Raw genomic sequence first — 16166 nt, 5'->3', positions numbered from 1 at the left:
TGCTTTTAATGCCCATTGAAAAAGCCAAAAACTAAAGCCTGGCCATGACTATCCTAGGACAAGTACGGAGTTTCATCAGACTCACTTATTTCCCCAAGAATAATATGGAAAAAAACGATATTTTAAGAAAAAATATCGTTTCTGTACAAATTTAACATACACTTTTACAACCTGCTTACCAATGGCATATCATCAGATACAGTATATTAAGGCAGTATCAATTTGATACCTTCAACATTTGTAATTAAAGGACTAAGCCACCATAACCTCTCTCTGAGGGTACAAGATTTTCTTTGTTTACAAAACCCACCTTTGCATTTCTGACGGGGAGTAGAACTGCATTCTACTCTTCCACTGACTTAAACATGGGAACATCAGAGGGTCAATATCAACACCATTCAGCGCAGCTAAAACATCACTGTCGAGCTTCGTTGGTCCATCTCTGGAGGGGGGGTGGGGGGAGAGAGAGAGAGAGAGAACTGTATACACTTCAATGTTAACCAGGAGCTTCGATGGCTCCAAGTATTTTAAAAGCATAACACTCCAGGTGTTTAAAAACATTCTTTTAGTCTTCTCTTCACCTCACCCTGACTAAAGTAGGCTCTATACACAAAAGAAAAATCATCCTTTGCCTCAATTTAGAGCCCATATTTTATTTCTGAAGTTAAGATACTGAAGTTCTTTGCTTTGAAAGGTGTCATATACAGGCCTGGTATCTGTGTACCTTTATCAGTTTCCTGAAGGAGTAATTGAAGACAAAGCTGAAACCTGGTCTGACATTTCTCCAACCCTGTTCCAGAGAGCTCAAACCAACTGGAAGGACTCAGATCAGTAAGCTCATTATCAACCAGGAATGAAGTCTTCATTATGATTGGTTCTAAATGGAATTTTCTTCTAAATAATTTCTTAGAACGAACTCGGATGGAGGTGGGAGAGATACTAAAAGAGAATTTTGCATCAGTGTTTACTGTAAAAATACAGGATATGCAAGATATAGAACATGGAGAAATAAATAGTGGCATCTTGAAAAATGTCCATGTTACAGAGGTGGTGGTGCTGGATACAAAAAACACAAAGGTAGATAAATCCCTGGCACTTATCAGAAGTACCCTGGAACTCTGTGGGAAGCTAGGAAAGTGATTGCTGGGTCCTTTACTGAGGTATTTGTTTCATCGATAGCCACAGGTGAGGTGCTGGAAGACTGGAGGTTGGCTAATGTGATGCCACTATCTAAGGTGGTAAGGAAAAAACAGGGAATTATAGACCAGTGTGCCTGACGTCGATGGTGGGCAAGTTGTTGGAGGGAACCCTGAGACAGAATTGACATGTATTTGGGAAGGCAAAGACTGATCATGAACATCTTTGTGCATGGGAAGTCATGTCTCATTAACTTGATTGAGTTTTTTTAAAGATGTAACCAAGAGGATAGACAAGGGCAGAGCAGAAGAGACTTCAGTAAGACGTTCAACAAGGTTCCTCATGGTCAGACTGGTTAGCAAGGTGAGATCACATGGAATACAAGGAGAACTGGCCATTTAGATGCACAATTGGCTTGAAGGGAGAAGGCAGATGGTGGTGGTGAAGGGGTGCTTTTCAGACTGGAGGCACGTGCACAGCAGTGTCCCACAAGGATCGCTGCTGGGTCCACTACTTTTTGTCACTTATATAAATGATTTAGATGCGAACACAGGAGGTATAGTTAATAAGTTTGCAGGTGACACCAAAATTGGAGGTGTAGTGGACAGTGACAAAGTTACCTCAAAGTATAACGGGACCTTGATTAGCTGGGCCAAATTGGCCGAGGAGTGGCTGATGGAGTTTAATTTAGATAAATGTGAGGTGCTGTATTTTTGAAAGGCAAATGAGGGCAGGACTTATATAAATAATGGTAAGGTACTGGGAATGTTGCTGAACTGCAGGTTCATAGTTCCTTGAAAGTGAAGTCGCAGGTAGATAGGATAGTGAAGGCAGCATTTGGTACACTTGTCTTTATTGGTCAGTGCACTATGAGATTACTGTATGCAGTTCTTGTCTCCTTCCTATCGGAAAGATGTTGTGAAACTTGAAAGGGTTCAGAAAAGATTTACAAGGATGTTGCCAGGGTTGGAGGATTTGAGCTATAGGAGAGGCTGAATAAACTGGGGCTATTTTCCCTGTCAGACCTGAGGGGTGACCTTATAGAGGTTTATAAAATCACGAGAGTCATGGATAAGTCAAATAGAAAAGGTATTTTTCCTGGGGTGGGGGAGTCCAAAGCTAGAGGGCATAGGGTTAAGGAGAGGGGAAGGAAGTTTTAAGAGATTTAAGAGGCAACTTTTCCACCCAAAGGGTGGTGCGTGTATGGGACGAGCTGCCGAAGGAAGTGGTGAAGGCTGGCCCAATTACAACATTTAAAAGGCACCTAGATGGGTATATGAATAGGAAGGGTTGAGAGGGATATCGGCCAAATGCTGGTAAATGGAACTAGATTTATTTAGGATATAGAACATTATAGCGCAGTACAGTCTGGTCAGCATGGACAAATTGAACCCAAGGGTCGGCTTCTGTGTTGTATATTTCTAGGAGTCTACTTATTAATTCTCTTTGCAAATTATGCAAAGTGAAGAGAAACTTTTCCACCCAGAGCAAACTTTCTACTTGAATGAAAGCAAAGGACATTTTTAAAAATGTACGGACGCACAAAGATATCATAATTTACAATCCTGAATTCAAGAGCTGGAAAGTGGGATTAGGCTCAAAATCATTTTATTTTGGCCAGCATAGACAGAGTGGGCGAAATCGCCTTATTCTGTGCTGTAAATTTTTCATTTTTTTTAATGAAACCTAGCCTGGTAAATTTCAGTACTGAAAGCTAGTTCCCTACATTTGAAAGTAGAAAAATAATATATTTATTCAATATTTAGGCTGGACGGCTTAGTTTGTTAATGATGTATTTATTTACCCTCTAGCACCTACTCATCATCAATAATCCTAACATTATACATTAATAATCTGGATGAAGGAACGGAGGGTATTGTTGCCAGGTTTGCAGATGATAAGGATAGGTGGAGGGACTGCAAGTGTTGAGGAAGTAGGGAGACTGCAGAAGGACTTGGACAGGCTGGGAGAGTGGGCATAGAAGTGGCAGATGGAACAAACAATGGGGAATGACATTCTGTACACTGGTTGGAAGAATAGAGGCATATATTATTTTCTAAATGAGGAAAGACTTCGGAATTATGAAGCACATTCTGGTTCAGTCATCAGTTAGGAAAATAAATGCAATGTTAACATCAAGAGGGCTTGAATACAAGAGCAGGGATGTACCGCTGATGTTGTACAAGGCCCTGGTCAGACTGCATTTGGAATGTTGAGAGCAATTTTCAGCCCTGTATCTAAGGATGTGCTGGCACTGCAGAGGATTTGGAAGTGGTTTACAAAATTGATTCTGGGGTAACAGACTTGTCATATGAGGAGCGGTAGAAGGCTCTGGGTCTGTACTCAATAGATTTTAGAAAGATGTGGGAAGATCTGATTGAAACTTACAGAATACTGAGAGTGAACATGGAGATGATGTTTCCATTACTAAGAGAGATTAGGCCTTAGAAGGCATAGTGTCAGAGTGAAGGGATGACCTTTTAGAATTGAGATGAGGAAGAATTTCTTCAGCCAGATGGTGGTGAGTCTGTGGAACTCATTGCTGCAGAGGGCTGCGAAGGCCAAGTCATTGGGTGTATTTAAGACAGAAATAAATAAGTTCTTGGTTAGCAAGGTTATGGAGAGAAGGCAGGAGAATGGGGTTGAGAAATATTAGATTAGATTACTTACAGTGTGGAAACAGGCCCTTTGGCCCAACAAGACCACACCGACCCGCCGAAGCGCAACCCACCCATACCCCTAACACTACGGGCAATTTAGCATGGCCAATTCACCTGACCCGCACATCTTTGGACTGTGGGAGGAAACCGGAGCACCCGGAGGAAACCCACGCAGACACGGGGAGAATGTGCAAACTCCACACAGTCAGTCGCCTGAGGCGGGAATTGAACCCGGGTCTCAGGCGCTGTGAGGCAGCAGTGCTAACCACTGTGCCACCGTGCCGCCCACTTATGATGGTTGCATGGTGGAGCAGGCTCAACGAGTCAAGTAGCTTAATTCTGCTCCCACATCTTATGGTCAAATACGTCATCAGTTCCTTACCCAACTAGAAAGATCTCCTTGGAGGATCCTCTTCTTAAAGACCCTGGAGTGTGCTTGGGAAGAAACTGTTGCTGGTCTTCTGGGGATCTGCCAGTAATGCTCTCCAAATGCATAGTGGTCTGCGAGTTCAGTTTGTCTTGAGATGCACTAGATTCCTGTGAAGGATTTACAGAAAACTCCCTTTCCAAAGTAGGAGAAATCGCTGTCCTGCAGGCTTGACTGCTGCCGTGTGCATAGTTTCTCTGATTTTTCAGCTGTAAAGTTGCTACCTTTGATGTGCATAATGACAATAAATTGGAGATTTCACCACTATCTTCCATCACAGGTTGCTTCTGGTCAGGAGTGAGTAATGGATTTTCCTTCCTGGTTTCTTTTTCAGTCACTCCCTCACTCTCAATTAGATCACTCTCACTCCACTGTATATCCTGGTCATTCATAGAACTTTTCTCATGAGCTACCAATCCTGACACATTACTGCCCATCAACTCTCCAGTTACTTCATTCACCTCAGACAGCAAATTTCTCTCTTCATCATCGTAGAGTGAAAGCTTTTCAAATTCAGCCATGAGGTTAGAAACAGGGGAAAGGATATCTTTTGATCCAGACATGGTAAATGAACGAGAACATTGCCCTCCAGGATTTTCAGTACCAACAGGAGAACAGACTCCATTTAAGTTGGGTGAGATTGCCATGTCAAGTTTACTTAGATTGTTTGTAGAATCAATAATGTCTGTTGAGTGCTGCACAGGAAGTATATGGCATCCATTTCCTTCAATGGTACCAGGGCTAGTTCCAGAACTAACCACTGACATGCTGACTTTTAATGCAGCATTTTGTCTATTTTTTAATTCTTCTAAACTGAGGTCATCATCCAAAAAAGAACCAGCGATCGAGCTGCAGTACTTATTAGTTTTACCTGTAGGAGGAGAAAAGAATACATTTTGATTGCAATTTTTCACCAAGACCTTAAATGTCATTCCTCTACAGTATTTGCTATTAAAAGTCACAGCAATAAGAATGGGAAACTCGTAACAACATGAAATGATTGAGGTGAATAACTTGGATATCTTTGGGGGGAAGGCAAATAGTTGAGGGAGAAAGGAGCAGAAGAAATGTTGATAGGATGAGACAAGACAAATGAGAAGAGGTTGGTGTGTGGCTGATAAATGGTCAGATCTTTTGGGCTGGTTTTTATTATATAAATTATAAGGAGTTATGACGAAAGAAGATTAACACTCTTCACCTCAGACTAGGACAGAGATTAGAATCTCATCCAATGTTAATGCTCCAACTCTACTGCCAGTATCTGCAAGTCCCTCTGAAAGTTTACAAACAGCTACTGCTGCATAAGAAAAAAATTAATAAATGTTTGCAGCTTGTAGCTGCTGGATTTGTTTCTTTGCACTACAGTACAGTCTGTGCACACAGAAGCTCACTTTTGTTATTTGCTTTAACTATGTATGAATGTTGAAAATTAAAAATTGTATGGATTTGAAAGTAGCAATCTCTGTGTTATGTTGGCATCTTTAACATGGCCAGCAGCTTTGAATCATAGAATCTCTACAGTGAACAAGCTGGCCATTCTGCCCATCGAGTCCATACCAACTCTCCAAACAGCATCCTACCCACACCCATGTTCCTATTCTATCCTTGTAACCCTGCATTTCCAATGGCTAATCCATCTAGTTGACACATCCCTGAACACTATGGCCAACCTCATGAGGGTGCTGCCAAAGTACCACCAACACATCTCCCACCAGAAGATAGAACATGCTGGACCACTATTGCACAACCAAAGAGACCAACTTCTCCATCCCCAGTCCACATTTCAGAAAATCAAATCACAGTGCTGTGCTCCTCCTCCTAGCTTACAAGCAGAAGCTGAAACGGGATGACCCTTTACAAAATGTAGTACATGCTGACCAGAGGCAGCAGAAGACAGTCTCTGGGACTGCTTGGAATTGGTGGACTGGACCATATTAAAGTACTCAGCAAAAACCCTAGATGAGCACACCACCACTGTCAGTCTTCATTCGCTAATGAGTGGAGAATTGCATGCCAAAGAAGTGCAATTCATGCAAACCAAGCAATCTCCAACCAGAAACCTGGGATGAGCCAGGAAATCTACCCCTTACTGAAGACCACGCATGCAGCCTTCAAGTCAGGCCACCCAGACCTATACAAGACGTTCAGATATGACACTTGCAAAACCATCAGGGATGCCAAGAGGCAGTACGAGACCAAGTTGGAGGGTCAAACCAGCCAAACAGATTTCCGCTGCCTGGGGCAAGGTCTGAACAACATAATGGGATACAAAATGAAGCAGAGCAAGATAGCAGACAAAGACACATCCCTCTCTGCTTTCTATGTTCCGTTCGATAAGAATGCCAGTAGTGTAATGGCACCTGCCCAACAGCCCCAGACGTACCTGTGCCCACTGTCACCGCTGCTGACTGTCTTCCTGGGAGTCAACCCAAGGAAAGCGACAGGCCTGAATGAGCACTCAGATCCTGTGCAAACCAACTGACAGAGGTATTCACTGACATCTTCAACCTCTTCCTCATATAAGCGCAAGTCTCCACCAGCTTCAAGACGACCACTACATCCCAGTACCTAATAAAGCATGTACAACGTGCCTTAACGACTATTGCCCAATGGCTCTGACGTCCATTATCATGAAGTGCTACGAGAAGCTGATCACTGTCCACATCAACTCCTAGTCTCTTAGCCTGCTCAAATCACCTACAATTTGTCTACCAACCTTACAATAAACTTACCATTTCCCTAGCCCTGAACGCATCCCTAGAACATATTAGACAACAAGGATACCTTCATCAGGCTCCTGTTCATTGAAGGCAGAGCTGTAGTCAACACCATTATCCCCTCCAGACTGATCTCAAGCTCCGTGACCAAGGTCTCAGCTCCACCCTCTGCAACTGGATCCTCAACTTTCTAACCAACAGACTGTATTAGGTGAAGCAACACAACTGCATGTCTTCCATGATAACACTCAACACTGGAGAGTCCCCCCAAGGATCGTTCTCAGCTCCTGACCTTGTACACTGTGTTGCCAAATTCCACACAAACACCATCTACAAGTTTGCTAACAGCACCTCCATGGTAGGACAGATATCAAAGAATGAGTCAGAATACAGAAAGGAGATAGAGGGCTGGTGATGTGCTGCAATGAGAATAACCTCTCTCTCATAACATTGGCAAAATTGAAGAAATGATCACTGACTTCAGAAAGAAAGGAGGAAAACACGGCCCCATCTACATCAACGGAGCTGAGGTTAACAGGGTGGACAGTGTCAGGTTCCTGGGAGTGACAACAACCAACCACCTGTCCTGGACTTCCCACACAGATGCGATGGTCAAGGAGGTACAAAAATGCTTCTTCTTCCTCAGGGGGCTCAGGAAATTTGGCATGTCTGTAAAGATCCTTCCCAACTTCTACAGATGCACCAGTGACAGCATATTATCCGGGTGCATAATGGTCTGGACTGGCAACCACTCTGCCCAGAATCATAAACTATAGAAGGTGGTGTGCACAGCCAAGACCATCACAGAAGCCAATCTTCCAACCATGGACTCCGTTTACATGGCCTGTTACCACGAAAAGGCTGCCTACATCACCAACAATCCATCGCAACTCCACAATGCTCTCCTCTAACCTCTTCCATCAGGTGGAAAATAGAGACTTGAATACATGCACTAGCAGGTTTAAGAACAGCTTCTTTCCTGCTGTTATTAGACTGATGAATGGATTCTCTAACTTCAAATAATGCTGATCTTGCTAATGTTGATCTCGCCTAGCACACACACCCTGTGCAACACAACCTGTATGCCTCTACATTTTTTTCCTCACCCAATAATTTGTATGTCCTTGATTACTATGATCTGCCTGCACTGCTCATAGACAAAGCTTTTCACTGTACTTAGGTACATGCGACAATAAATAAATTAAATCAATTTAGTTTGGCCAATCCGCCTAACCTGCACATTATTGGACTGTGGGAGGAAACTGGAGAACCCAGAGGAAGCCCTTGCAGACACAGAGGGAACGTGTCAACTCCACACAGACAGTAGCCTGTGGTTGGAATTGAACATAGGTCCCTGACGCTGTGAGGCAGCAGTGCTAAATGAGCCACCACGCTGCTTCTTAAACAGAACTGAAACAGGAAACTAATTCTTGTTTGGTTTGATGGTATTTGCATCGATAGACCCCGATATAAATGCACAAAAAGTCTGATTAAAAAAATGAAATATGTAAATCTCAATTAAAATGTTGCTTTTAAACTTTTCATTTGAATGAAATTAAAAACCATACAGAGGTCTCAAAATAAATCTTAAATAGCTTGTATAACAGAGGAAAAGTTATTTTCATCTGGTTTATGAGATAATGAGAAGCAGGTAATGACTGGAAGCAATGTTTTCACACAGGAAGCTATAAGAATCTTGAAAGTTATATTTAGAATGACTAATGTAATCTTGACTGCATAATGTAGAATCCTTACAATCCAGAAGCAGGCCATTTGGCCCATCAAGTCCATATCAACCCTCCGCAGAGATTCCAACCAGACTCACTTGCCCTATCGCATCCCCGTCATCCTGCATTTCCCACGGCTAACCCACCTAGCTTGCACACCCCTGAACACTATGGACAATTTAGCATGGCTAATCCACCTAACGTGTACATCTTTGGACTGTGGGAGGAAACAGGAGCACCCAGAGGAACCCCACACAGACACAGTGAGAATGTGCAAACTCCACACAGACACAGTCATCAGAGGCTGGAATCGAACCCAGTCCCCAATGCAGTACTGTCCACTGAGTCATGATTGGAAAAGGAAAAATATAAAAGATTAAAGATAGCAAGGTTAGACAAAGTGAGCCAGTACATATAGCTCACAGAGCTATAAGGGTGGTGATGGTGAGGCAGATTTCAGTAAGCAAAACAAACACAAAATGGTCAGTGTATTTCAGCTATATACATTTATTTAATGGTGCAAAAATTTGCAATCTTTCCTTTAACTAAGTTTGGAATTCTGCCATGAAATGCACAACCACCTTACTGCAGCTTCCAGACTGTAAAAACCAACATTTGTGACTAGTATGACTTCAGAGTGACGGCTGAGAATGTTGACTCTCCAGGGAAACAGCACACTCTACCCCAGCTCTTCATCACTAAGTGGTTGGATGCTGCTATCCCCTCGCTGAGACAGACTCTGTTCAAACAGCTGGTTATTGATTCTGCTTGCTTCCCTCAGTTGGCCTCAAACTGTTATTCACATCATGCAGGTAGGGGAACTGAAATACAGCAGTGTTGCAGTTTCCATGGCGTCTAGTGCAATTAATAAAATCTGCATTCTCAATTAACATCATGCAGCTAATGTACTGATCTACACTATTTGGGGGTATATAGTTCATGTGGAAGAACTGGTATTGTGCTATAATTCCCATGATTCTCATTTACTTTTACACTTACCACTTGGTGGAGGACTTCTGAATTTATTGCAGATATAGATGTCTCCACCTTCCTGTTCAGCTTTTTTACTCAGATAGTCTTCTATTTTTCTAATTCCTTCTGGTGCAGCAAGATCAATAAAACAGCCAAGAAATTCCCAGTACTCAGCCCATGGATGTCCCATTTCATGAGCTAAATCCCTGAAATGAAAGTTATTACTACATTATACCGTTACTTATTAAAAGCCCACATGAAAGATTTAAAAGTCTTCTTGGTAAAGCATTTGCTTTTTTTTCCTTTAGGTGAAATTAATGCAAGCATTACTACCGTTTGAATAAATGAAATGCAGAACGCACAAATTATCGGGCAAGAAACGTAGAGCCATGCTGCATGGAAACAGATCCTTCTATCCAACTTGCATTGAGCAGACATCCCAATCTGACCTAGTCCCATTTGTCAGCATTTGGCCCACATCCCTATAAACCTTTCTTATTCTATTTCACATCCAAATGCCTTTTAAAAGTTGTAACTGTACCAGTCTTCACCACCAGCTCATTCCATAACTACACCACCCTCTGCGTGAAAAAGTTACACACCCCTCAGATCCTTTTTCAATCTTTCCTCTTTCACCTCAAACCAATGCCCTCTAGTTTGGACATCCCCATCCATGAAAAAAAAGACTACCTGAGATGTTCGCCCTATCCATGGCCCATATGGTTTTATAAACCTCTAAAAGGTCACCTCTGCACCTCCATTGTTCCAGGGAAAAAACGCCACAGCCTATTCAGCTTCTTGCTATAACTCAAACCCTCCAGTCCCAACAACATCTATGTAAATATTTTCTGTACTCTTTCAAGTTTAACAACATCTTTCCAATAGACCAGAATCATACACTATATTCTAAAGTGGTCTCACCAATGTCCTGTAAACTGCAACATAACATTCTTATACTCATGTTCTGACCAATGAAGGCAAGTGTGCCAAATGCCTGCTTCACCATCCTGCCAATCTACAATTCCACTACCAAAGAACGATTCACCTATTAAATGAAGTGATTCCTTCTCCTCTCTAGGGAGCGCCTAAAAATATCTAAGTGCAACCACATTAATATTCAATTTTTAACATGCCTAACAAAAAAGCAAGGCCACTCAGCCCCTCAAACTGTTCCAATGTTTGACATGAGGCAGATCGGATTGTTGCCTCTACTCCACTTTCCTATCTATCCACATGCCTTCTGACAGACTTTTACATCAAGATTCTGCCCAACTCATCCTTAAAAAATATTTAATCAATCTGTCTACATTGATGTGGTAAAAACAATGACTGCAGATGCTGGAAACCAGATTCTGGATTAGTGGTGCTGGAAGAGCACAGCAGTTCAGACAGCATCCGAGGAGCAGCGAAATCAATATTTCGGGCAAAAGCTCTTCATCAGGAATGTCTACATTGATGTCAAGGAGAAAAGTCCACAGATGAAACCTTCCAAGAAAAAATATTGCCACATTTCCAACTGAAATGGGAGACCCCTCATTTTTAAATGTGTCTCCTGGTTCTTTTCTCTCTTACAAAGGAGAGAATATCCTCCCAGCATCTACCCTGTTTAGGCCCCTCAGGAGTTTGAAAGTTTCAGTAACATAAATTCTCATTTTGTTTTAAACGGAAATAGATACCAGTCCAATTTGTCCACCCTTTACCAATTAGACTAGCCTTTCATCCCAGAAATCAGCCATGTCAGCCTTCAAATGCTATTAAATCCACTCAAGTGAGGAGACTAAAACTGTACACAGTACTCCAAATGTGGTCCTAACAAAATCCTTTGAAACTGTCACTAAACTTCCCTTCTTTAATATTCCATACTCCCAGCAATAAAATGGTAACAGTCTTTTTGCCTTCCTCAACACTTGCTTAATCTCTATACTTTTTTTTATGATTCATGTAGCAGGACGCACAGATCTTCTGTACCATCTTCTGATCTTCACCGAAATAACATGCTGCTTTTCCTATTTCTCCTGCCAAACTGGACAAGTTCACATTTTCCCACATTATATTCCATCTACCATTTTTTTGCCCACTGCACCTAGCTATATCCCTTTATAGGTTTTATATCCTCCACACAGTTTACTTTCCTACTCCTCTTTCATCATCAAATCAAATTTAGCAACTAAAACTTCAGTCTCTTCATCCAAGTTATTTATAGAAATTGTAAATAGTTGAGGCCCCTGCATTGGTGCCACTCCAGTAGTTACACCTTGCTAATCTTCAAACAACCCATTTATTCCTACCCTTTGCTGCCTATTAGCCAACTAATCCTCTATCCATTACAATGTTATCGCTACACATTCTGCCTAAGTGCATTGATAATTTTTAAGTGCTCCACTACAAACCCCTTAATAATCATTTTCCCTGATGAAAGATGTTAGTCTCAATAACCTCCAGTTAGAATGGTTTATTTCTTTGTTGAATTAACACCTGTATGACTTTATATTCACTTTGACCTTTGAACTGTTTAATAAACTGGACCTTATTATCTAGTTTCTTTCTTTTTCTCTCTGATAGCACAACTCTTAATGGATACGAACAGTGGTTAAGTCATTCAAACAGGAGTTCTTGGTGCACTTTTCAACTGTCAAGGAAACATGCCCCATTTTGGCCACATCTGGAGTACTGTGTATAGTTTTAATCTCACTTGAGTGGATATAATAGCATTTAAAGTGATGCTCACAGATGTGTAAATTCTCATATGAAGTCAATCAGGTAGAGGGCATTGGTGGAAACTATCCCTTACTGACTCAAGAAACACTCAAACGGAGGTCAACTAAGTCAGCATAAGCTGTCAATTAATCATAGGTCCTTCAGAGCTGTAAGCTTGGATACATTAGGTAGACAGTTTGGGAGAATGTCAGCACTTTCAAATTGATACTTAAATGTTGCTTGAAAATCTCTGCAGTGAAGAATGATTGTTTTCTATTTAGCAGAGGTATTTACAGCATATATAAATATAAAAGGTAAAGTTTCCAATAAGCCCAGAGGGCGACAGGGTTTCTCTCTCATTAGACACACACAACTGGTGGTAGTTAATAAAGGTCACCACATCTCAAGTGAGGAGCAAAATTGAGAAGGTGGCATCGACTTGGTAATCTCAGCTGATAAAGGAAATGAATCCAAACTGTTGGCATTACTCGTTACCAACCAGCCGTCCAAGCAATTGAGCTAACCGACAGCCAATATAGTTAGACTCTGTCTGCACATCCTCATTTTCATATTTAGAAGGAGAGGAAGTTGTAGAATGCCATTTGGTGTCCTTACCTTCCAACTCTCTCATAGCCTCGCTCAGCATCTGCCTTTTTAAATTCATTTGCTCTCTCTCGAGATGGAGTTTTCCATACTCTCCGAAATACCTCTGCCTGAATTGAAACAAGAAAAGAACGACAACAGTATAAACAAACTGCATCTGTTCTAAAGGAAAAAAAATCATTAAAAATATTGGTGCTATATAAATAGGAACATTAGAACTAAGAGCAGCAGTAGGCTATTTGGCCCAACCATTCAATAAGATCATGTCGCCTCAGCTGCACTTATCCATCCTCTCACCATAATCCTTTATTCCTTTACGGTTCAAAAAATTCTCTCTCAGCTTTAAAAGCATTCATTGAGGAAGGCTCAACTCCTTCACTGGGCAGTGAATTCCGTAGATTCACAACCCTCTGGGTGAAGAAACTCCTTCTCAATTTAGTCTTAAAACTGCTCCCCATAATTTTGTCCTGAAGGAGGGTTACACCTTAAACATCGAATTCTTCACCTCCTGATGCTGCCTGGTCCCTTATTTTGAGGCTATGCATTCTTGTCCTAGTTTCACCTGCCAGTGGAAACAGCCTCTCTACTTCTATTCCCTTCATGATTCCATATATTTCTGTAAGGTGGCTCAGTGTTAGCACTGCTTCCTCATAGCATCAGGAGCCTGGAATCGATTCCAGCATCGAGCGACCTTGTGTGGAGTTTGCTCATTCTCCCCACATCTGTGTGGGTTTCCTCTGGGTGCTCCAGTTTCCTCCCACAATCCAAAGATGTGCAGGCTAGGTGAAGTGACCATGCTAACAATATATAGTGTCCAGGGACGCGTAGGTTAGGTACATTAGTCAGGGGTAAACATAGGATAAAAGTGTAGGGGAATGGGTCTGGGTGGGTTACTCTCCAGAGGGTCGGTGTGGACTTGTGCCAAAGGGCCTGTTTCCACACTGTAGAGATTCTATGATTCTATGAAGATGCCCCTCATTCTTCTAAATTCCAATGGATATAATCCTAGTCTACTTAGTCTCTCCTTATAAGCAGATCCCTTCAACTCTGGAATCAACCTAGTGAACCTCCTCTACACTCTTCTAATGCCAGTACATCCTTTCTCAAGTAGGGAGATCAACCTGCATGCAGTATACCAATTGTGGCCTCACCAGCAACCTATACAGCTGCTACAGCTTTTAAACTCAATCCCTTGATCAATGAATGACAAAATTCCATTTGCCTTCTTAATTACCTGCTGCACCAGCAAACCAACCTTCTGTGATACATGCACAAGGACACCCAGGTTGCTCTCCATAGCATCATGCTGCAATTGTTTTTTACCACTCAAGTAATAGTCCTTTTTTACTGTTATTTCTACCAAATTGGATGACTTCACATTTATTAACATTGTACTCCAACTGCCAGACCTCTCCCCATCTACTTAAACTATCTGTGTCCCTTTGCAAAGTTTCACAGTCCTCTTAGTGTCATCCACAAACCTTGACACTCTACACGTGGTCCCCATCTTCAAATCATCTACGTATGCTTCCTGTTAGCCAATCTTCCATCCATTGCCTGTAACGCCGTGTATCTTTATCTTATGCAACAACCTTTTGTGTGGCACCTTGTCAAGTACCTTTTGGAAATCTAGATACACCACATCTACATAGACACCCCTGCATCCCCATGCATGTAATGTTTTCCAGTAGATTAGTTAGGCATGAGCCCATGCTGCATCTGCCCAATGGGACAATTTCAATATAGATGCCTTGCTATTTCTTCCTTGATGACAGACTCAAGTATTTTCCCAACTATGGAAGTTAAGCTAACTGGTCCATAATTCCTCATCTTTTGTCTATTTCCTTTTCTGAACAACGGCATCATGTTTTGCTGTTTTCCAATCTGCTGGAACTGCCCCGGAGTCCAGTGCATTTTGGAAAATTACCACGGGTGTATTTGCTATTTCTGCAGCCATCACTTTTATTAGCGTGTGATGCATTCCATCAGGGCCTGAAGCACACAGCCACAGAATTTATGGGCAAAGAGGTCAGTGGACAGAGAGATCAAAAGATCATACAAATGATGAGAATGGAGTGTCAACAGGCTCAATAATAGGTCCCTGTAGGTGATCAAGAGTGTGAGAAGGTGTGAGTAAAGTGTTACAAGCAAAGGGATGACCAATAATCTGATTAATTAAGGCAGAGAGATGATGACAAAAAATTCAAAATAAGATAGTGCTGGAGACAAACCAAATGTCTGAAATAACGTAATAGGTAGGAGAGTTGCCTGGCAATGGTCCAACCAGAGTAATAAGTAATCCAAAACTAAGTTGCACCTCAATGTCCTGCTGACTTTCGGGAGGTCTAAAGTACAACCCCATCAAGGTGATCATTCCCTTTTTATTTTTAATTTCAACCATTATATTTTCACTGAACAATTTTTCAGAAATACCTTCTCTAGTTACAGCAGCAATGTTGTCCTTAATCAAAACAGCCACTCTTCCTTCTTCTCTTGCATCCTTCCTACAGCATCTGAAACCCTGGAACATTAGGCTGCCAGTCCTGTCCACTCTTTAGCCAGGTTTCTGTAATAGCTTTGACATCCTAACCCCACGTTCCCAAAAGTGCTCTGAGTTCATCAGCCTTACTTGGAAGATCCTTTGCACTTAAATAAATGCAATTTAATTCATCAGAGTTACTTGGTTCTCTGACTTGCTCTTGCCTGTCTTTTCTAACTAACGTGTTATTTTCAGATTCAAAACTACCCTCTTCTGTCTTGCTGTTTACTCTGCTACTTAGGATCCCTCCACCTCTTCACCCATTCATTTATTTTCTTTATCATTTTATTCTTTACCTCATTTGAGCTAAGCACCGGCAGTAAAACCACAGATTACTACTCTTGAGGTTCTGTTTTTTTAATCTTCTACCTAACTTCTCATATTGACTCTATATTCCCTAATTATGCCATACCTACTAATGTGTCCAATAACCTCCGGTTTCTCATTCTCCCCTTTAACAAGAGGCTTCAAATGTTTTAATACATTCTTAATCTTGGCACCAGGAAAGCAACATACCACGAGTGGCACTGCTGCTTCAAAGCACCGGGGATCCACTCTAACCACGGGTGAACATCTGTGTGGAGTTCGCACATTCTCCCAGCGTCTGCGTGGATTTCCTCTAGGTGCTCAGATTTCCTCCCACAGTCCAAAGATGTGCAGGTTAAGGTAAATTGACCATACTAAACT

At 41.8% G+C, this 16166-nt stretch overlaps 1 protein-coding gene across 5 annotated transcripts in view; it reads right to left on the bottom strand.

Annotated features, from left to right (window-relative positions):
* ankle2 (ankyrin repeat and LEM domain containing 2) overlaps nt 1–16166 on the bottom strand; it is a 56046-nt gene that overhangs the window by 6071 nt on the left and 33809 nt on the right. For all 5 annotated transcript variants that reach the window (XM_060843407.1, XM_060843408.1, XM_060843406.1 and 2 more), the window contains 4 exons: nt 12953–13050; nt 9668–9846; nt 4180–5095; nt 311–442 (listed from right to left, as the gene is read on the bottom strand). In XM_060843407.1, coding sequence (XP_060699390.1) covers nt 311–442; nt 4180–5095; nt 9668–9846; nt 12953–13050 — 1325 coding nt within the window. The remainder of the gene's footprint in view (nt 1–310; nt 443–4179; nt 5096–9667; nt 9847–12952; nt 13051–16166) is intronic.

This window comes from Hemiscyllium ocellatum, chromosome 24, assembly GCF_020745735.1.
Source record: "Hemiscyllium ocellatum isolate sHemOce1 chromosome 24, sHemOce1.pat.X.cur, whole genome shotgun sequence".
Classification (NCBI taxonomy): Eukaryota; Metazoa; Chordata; class Chondrichthyes; order Orectolobiformes; family Hemiscylliidae; genus Hemiscyllium; species Hemiscyllium ocellatum.
The sequence above is the reverse complement of the archived record's forward strand: the minus strand, read 5'-3'. Positions and strand labels throughout refer to the sequence as shown.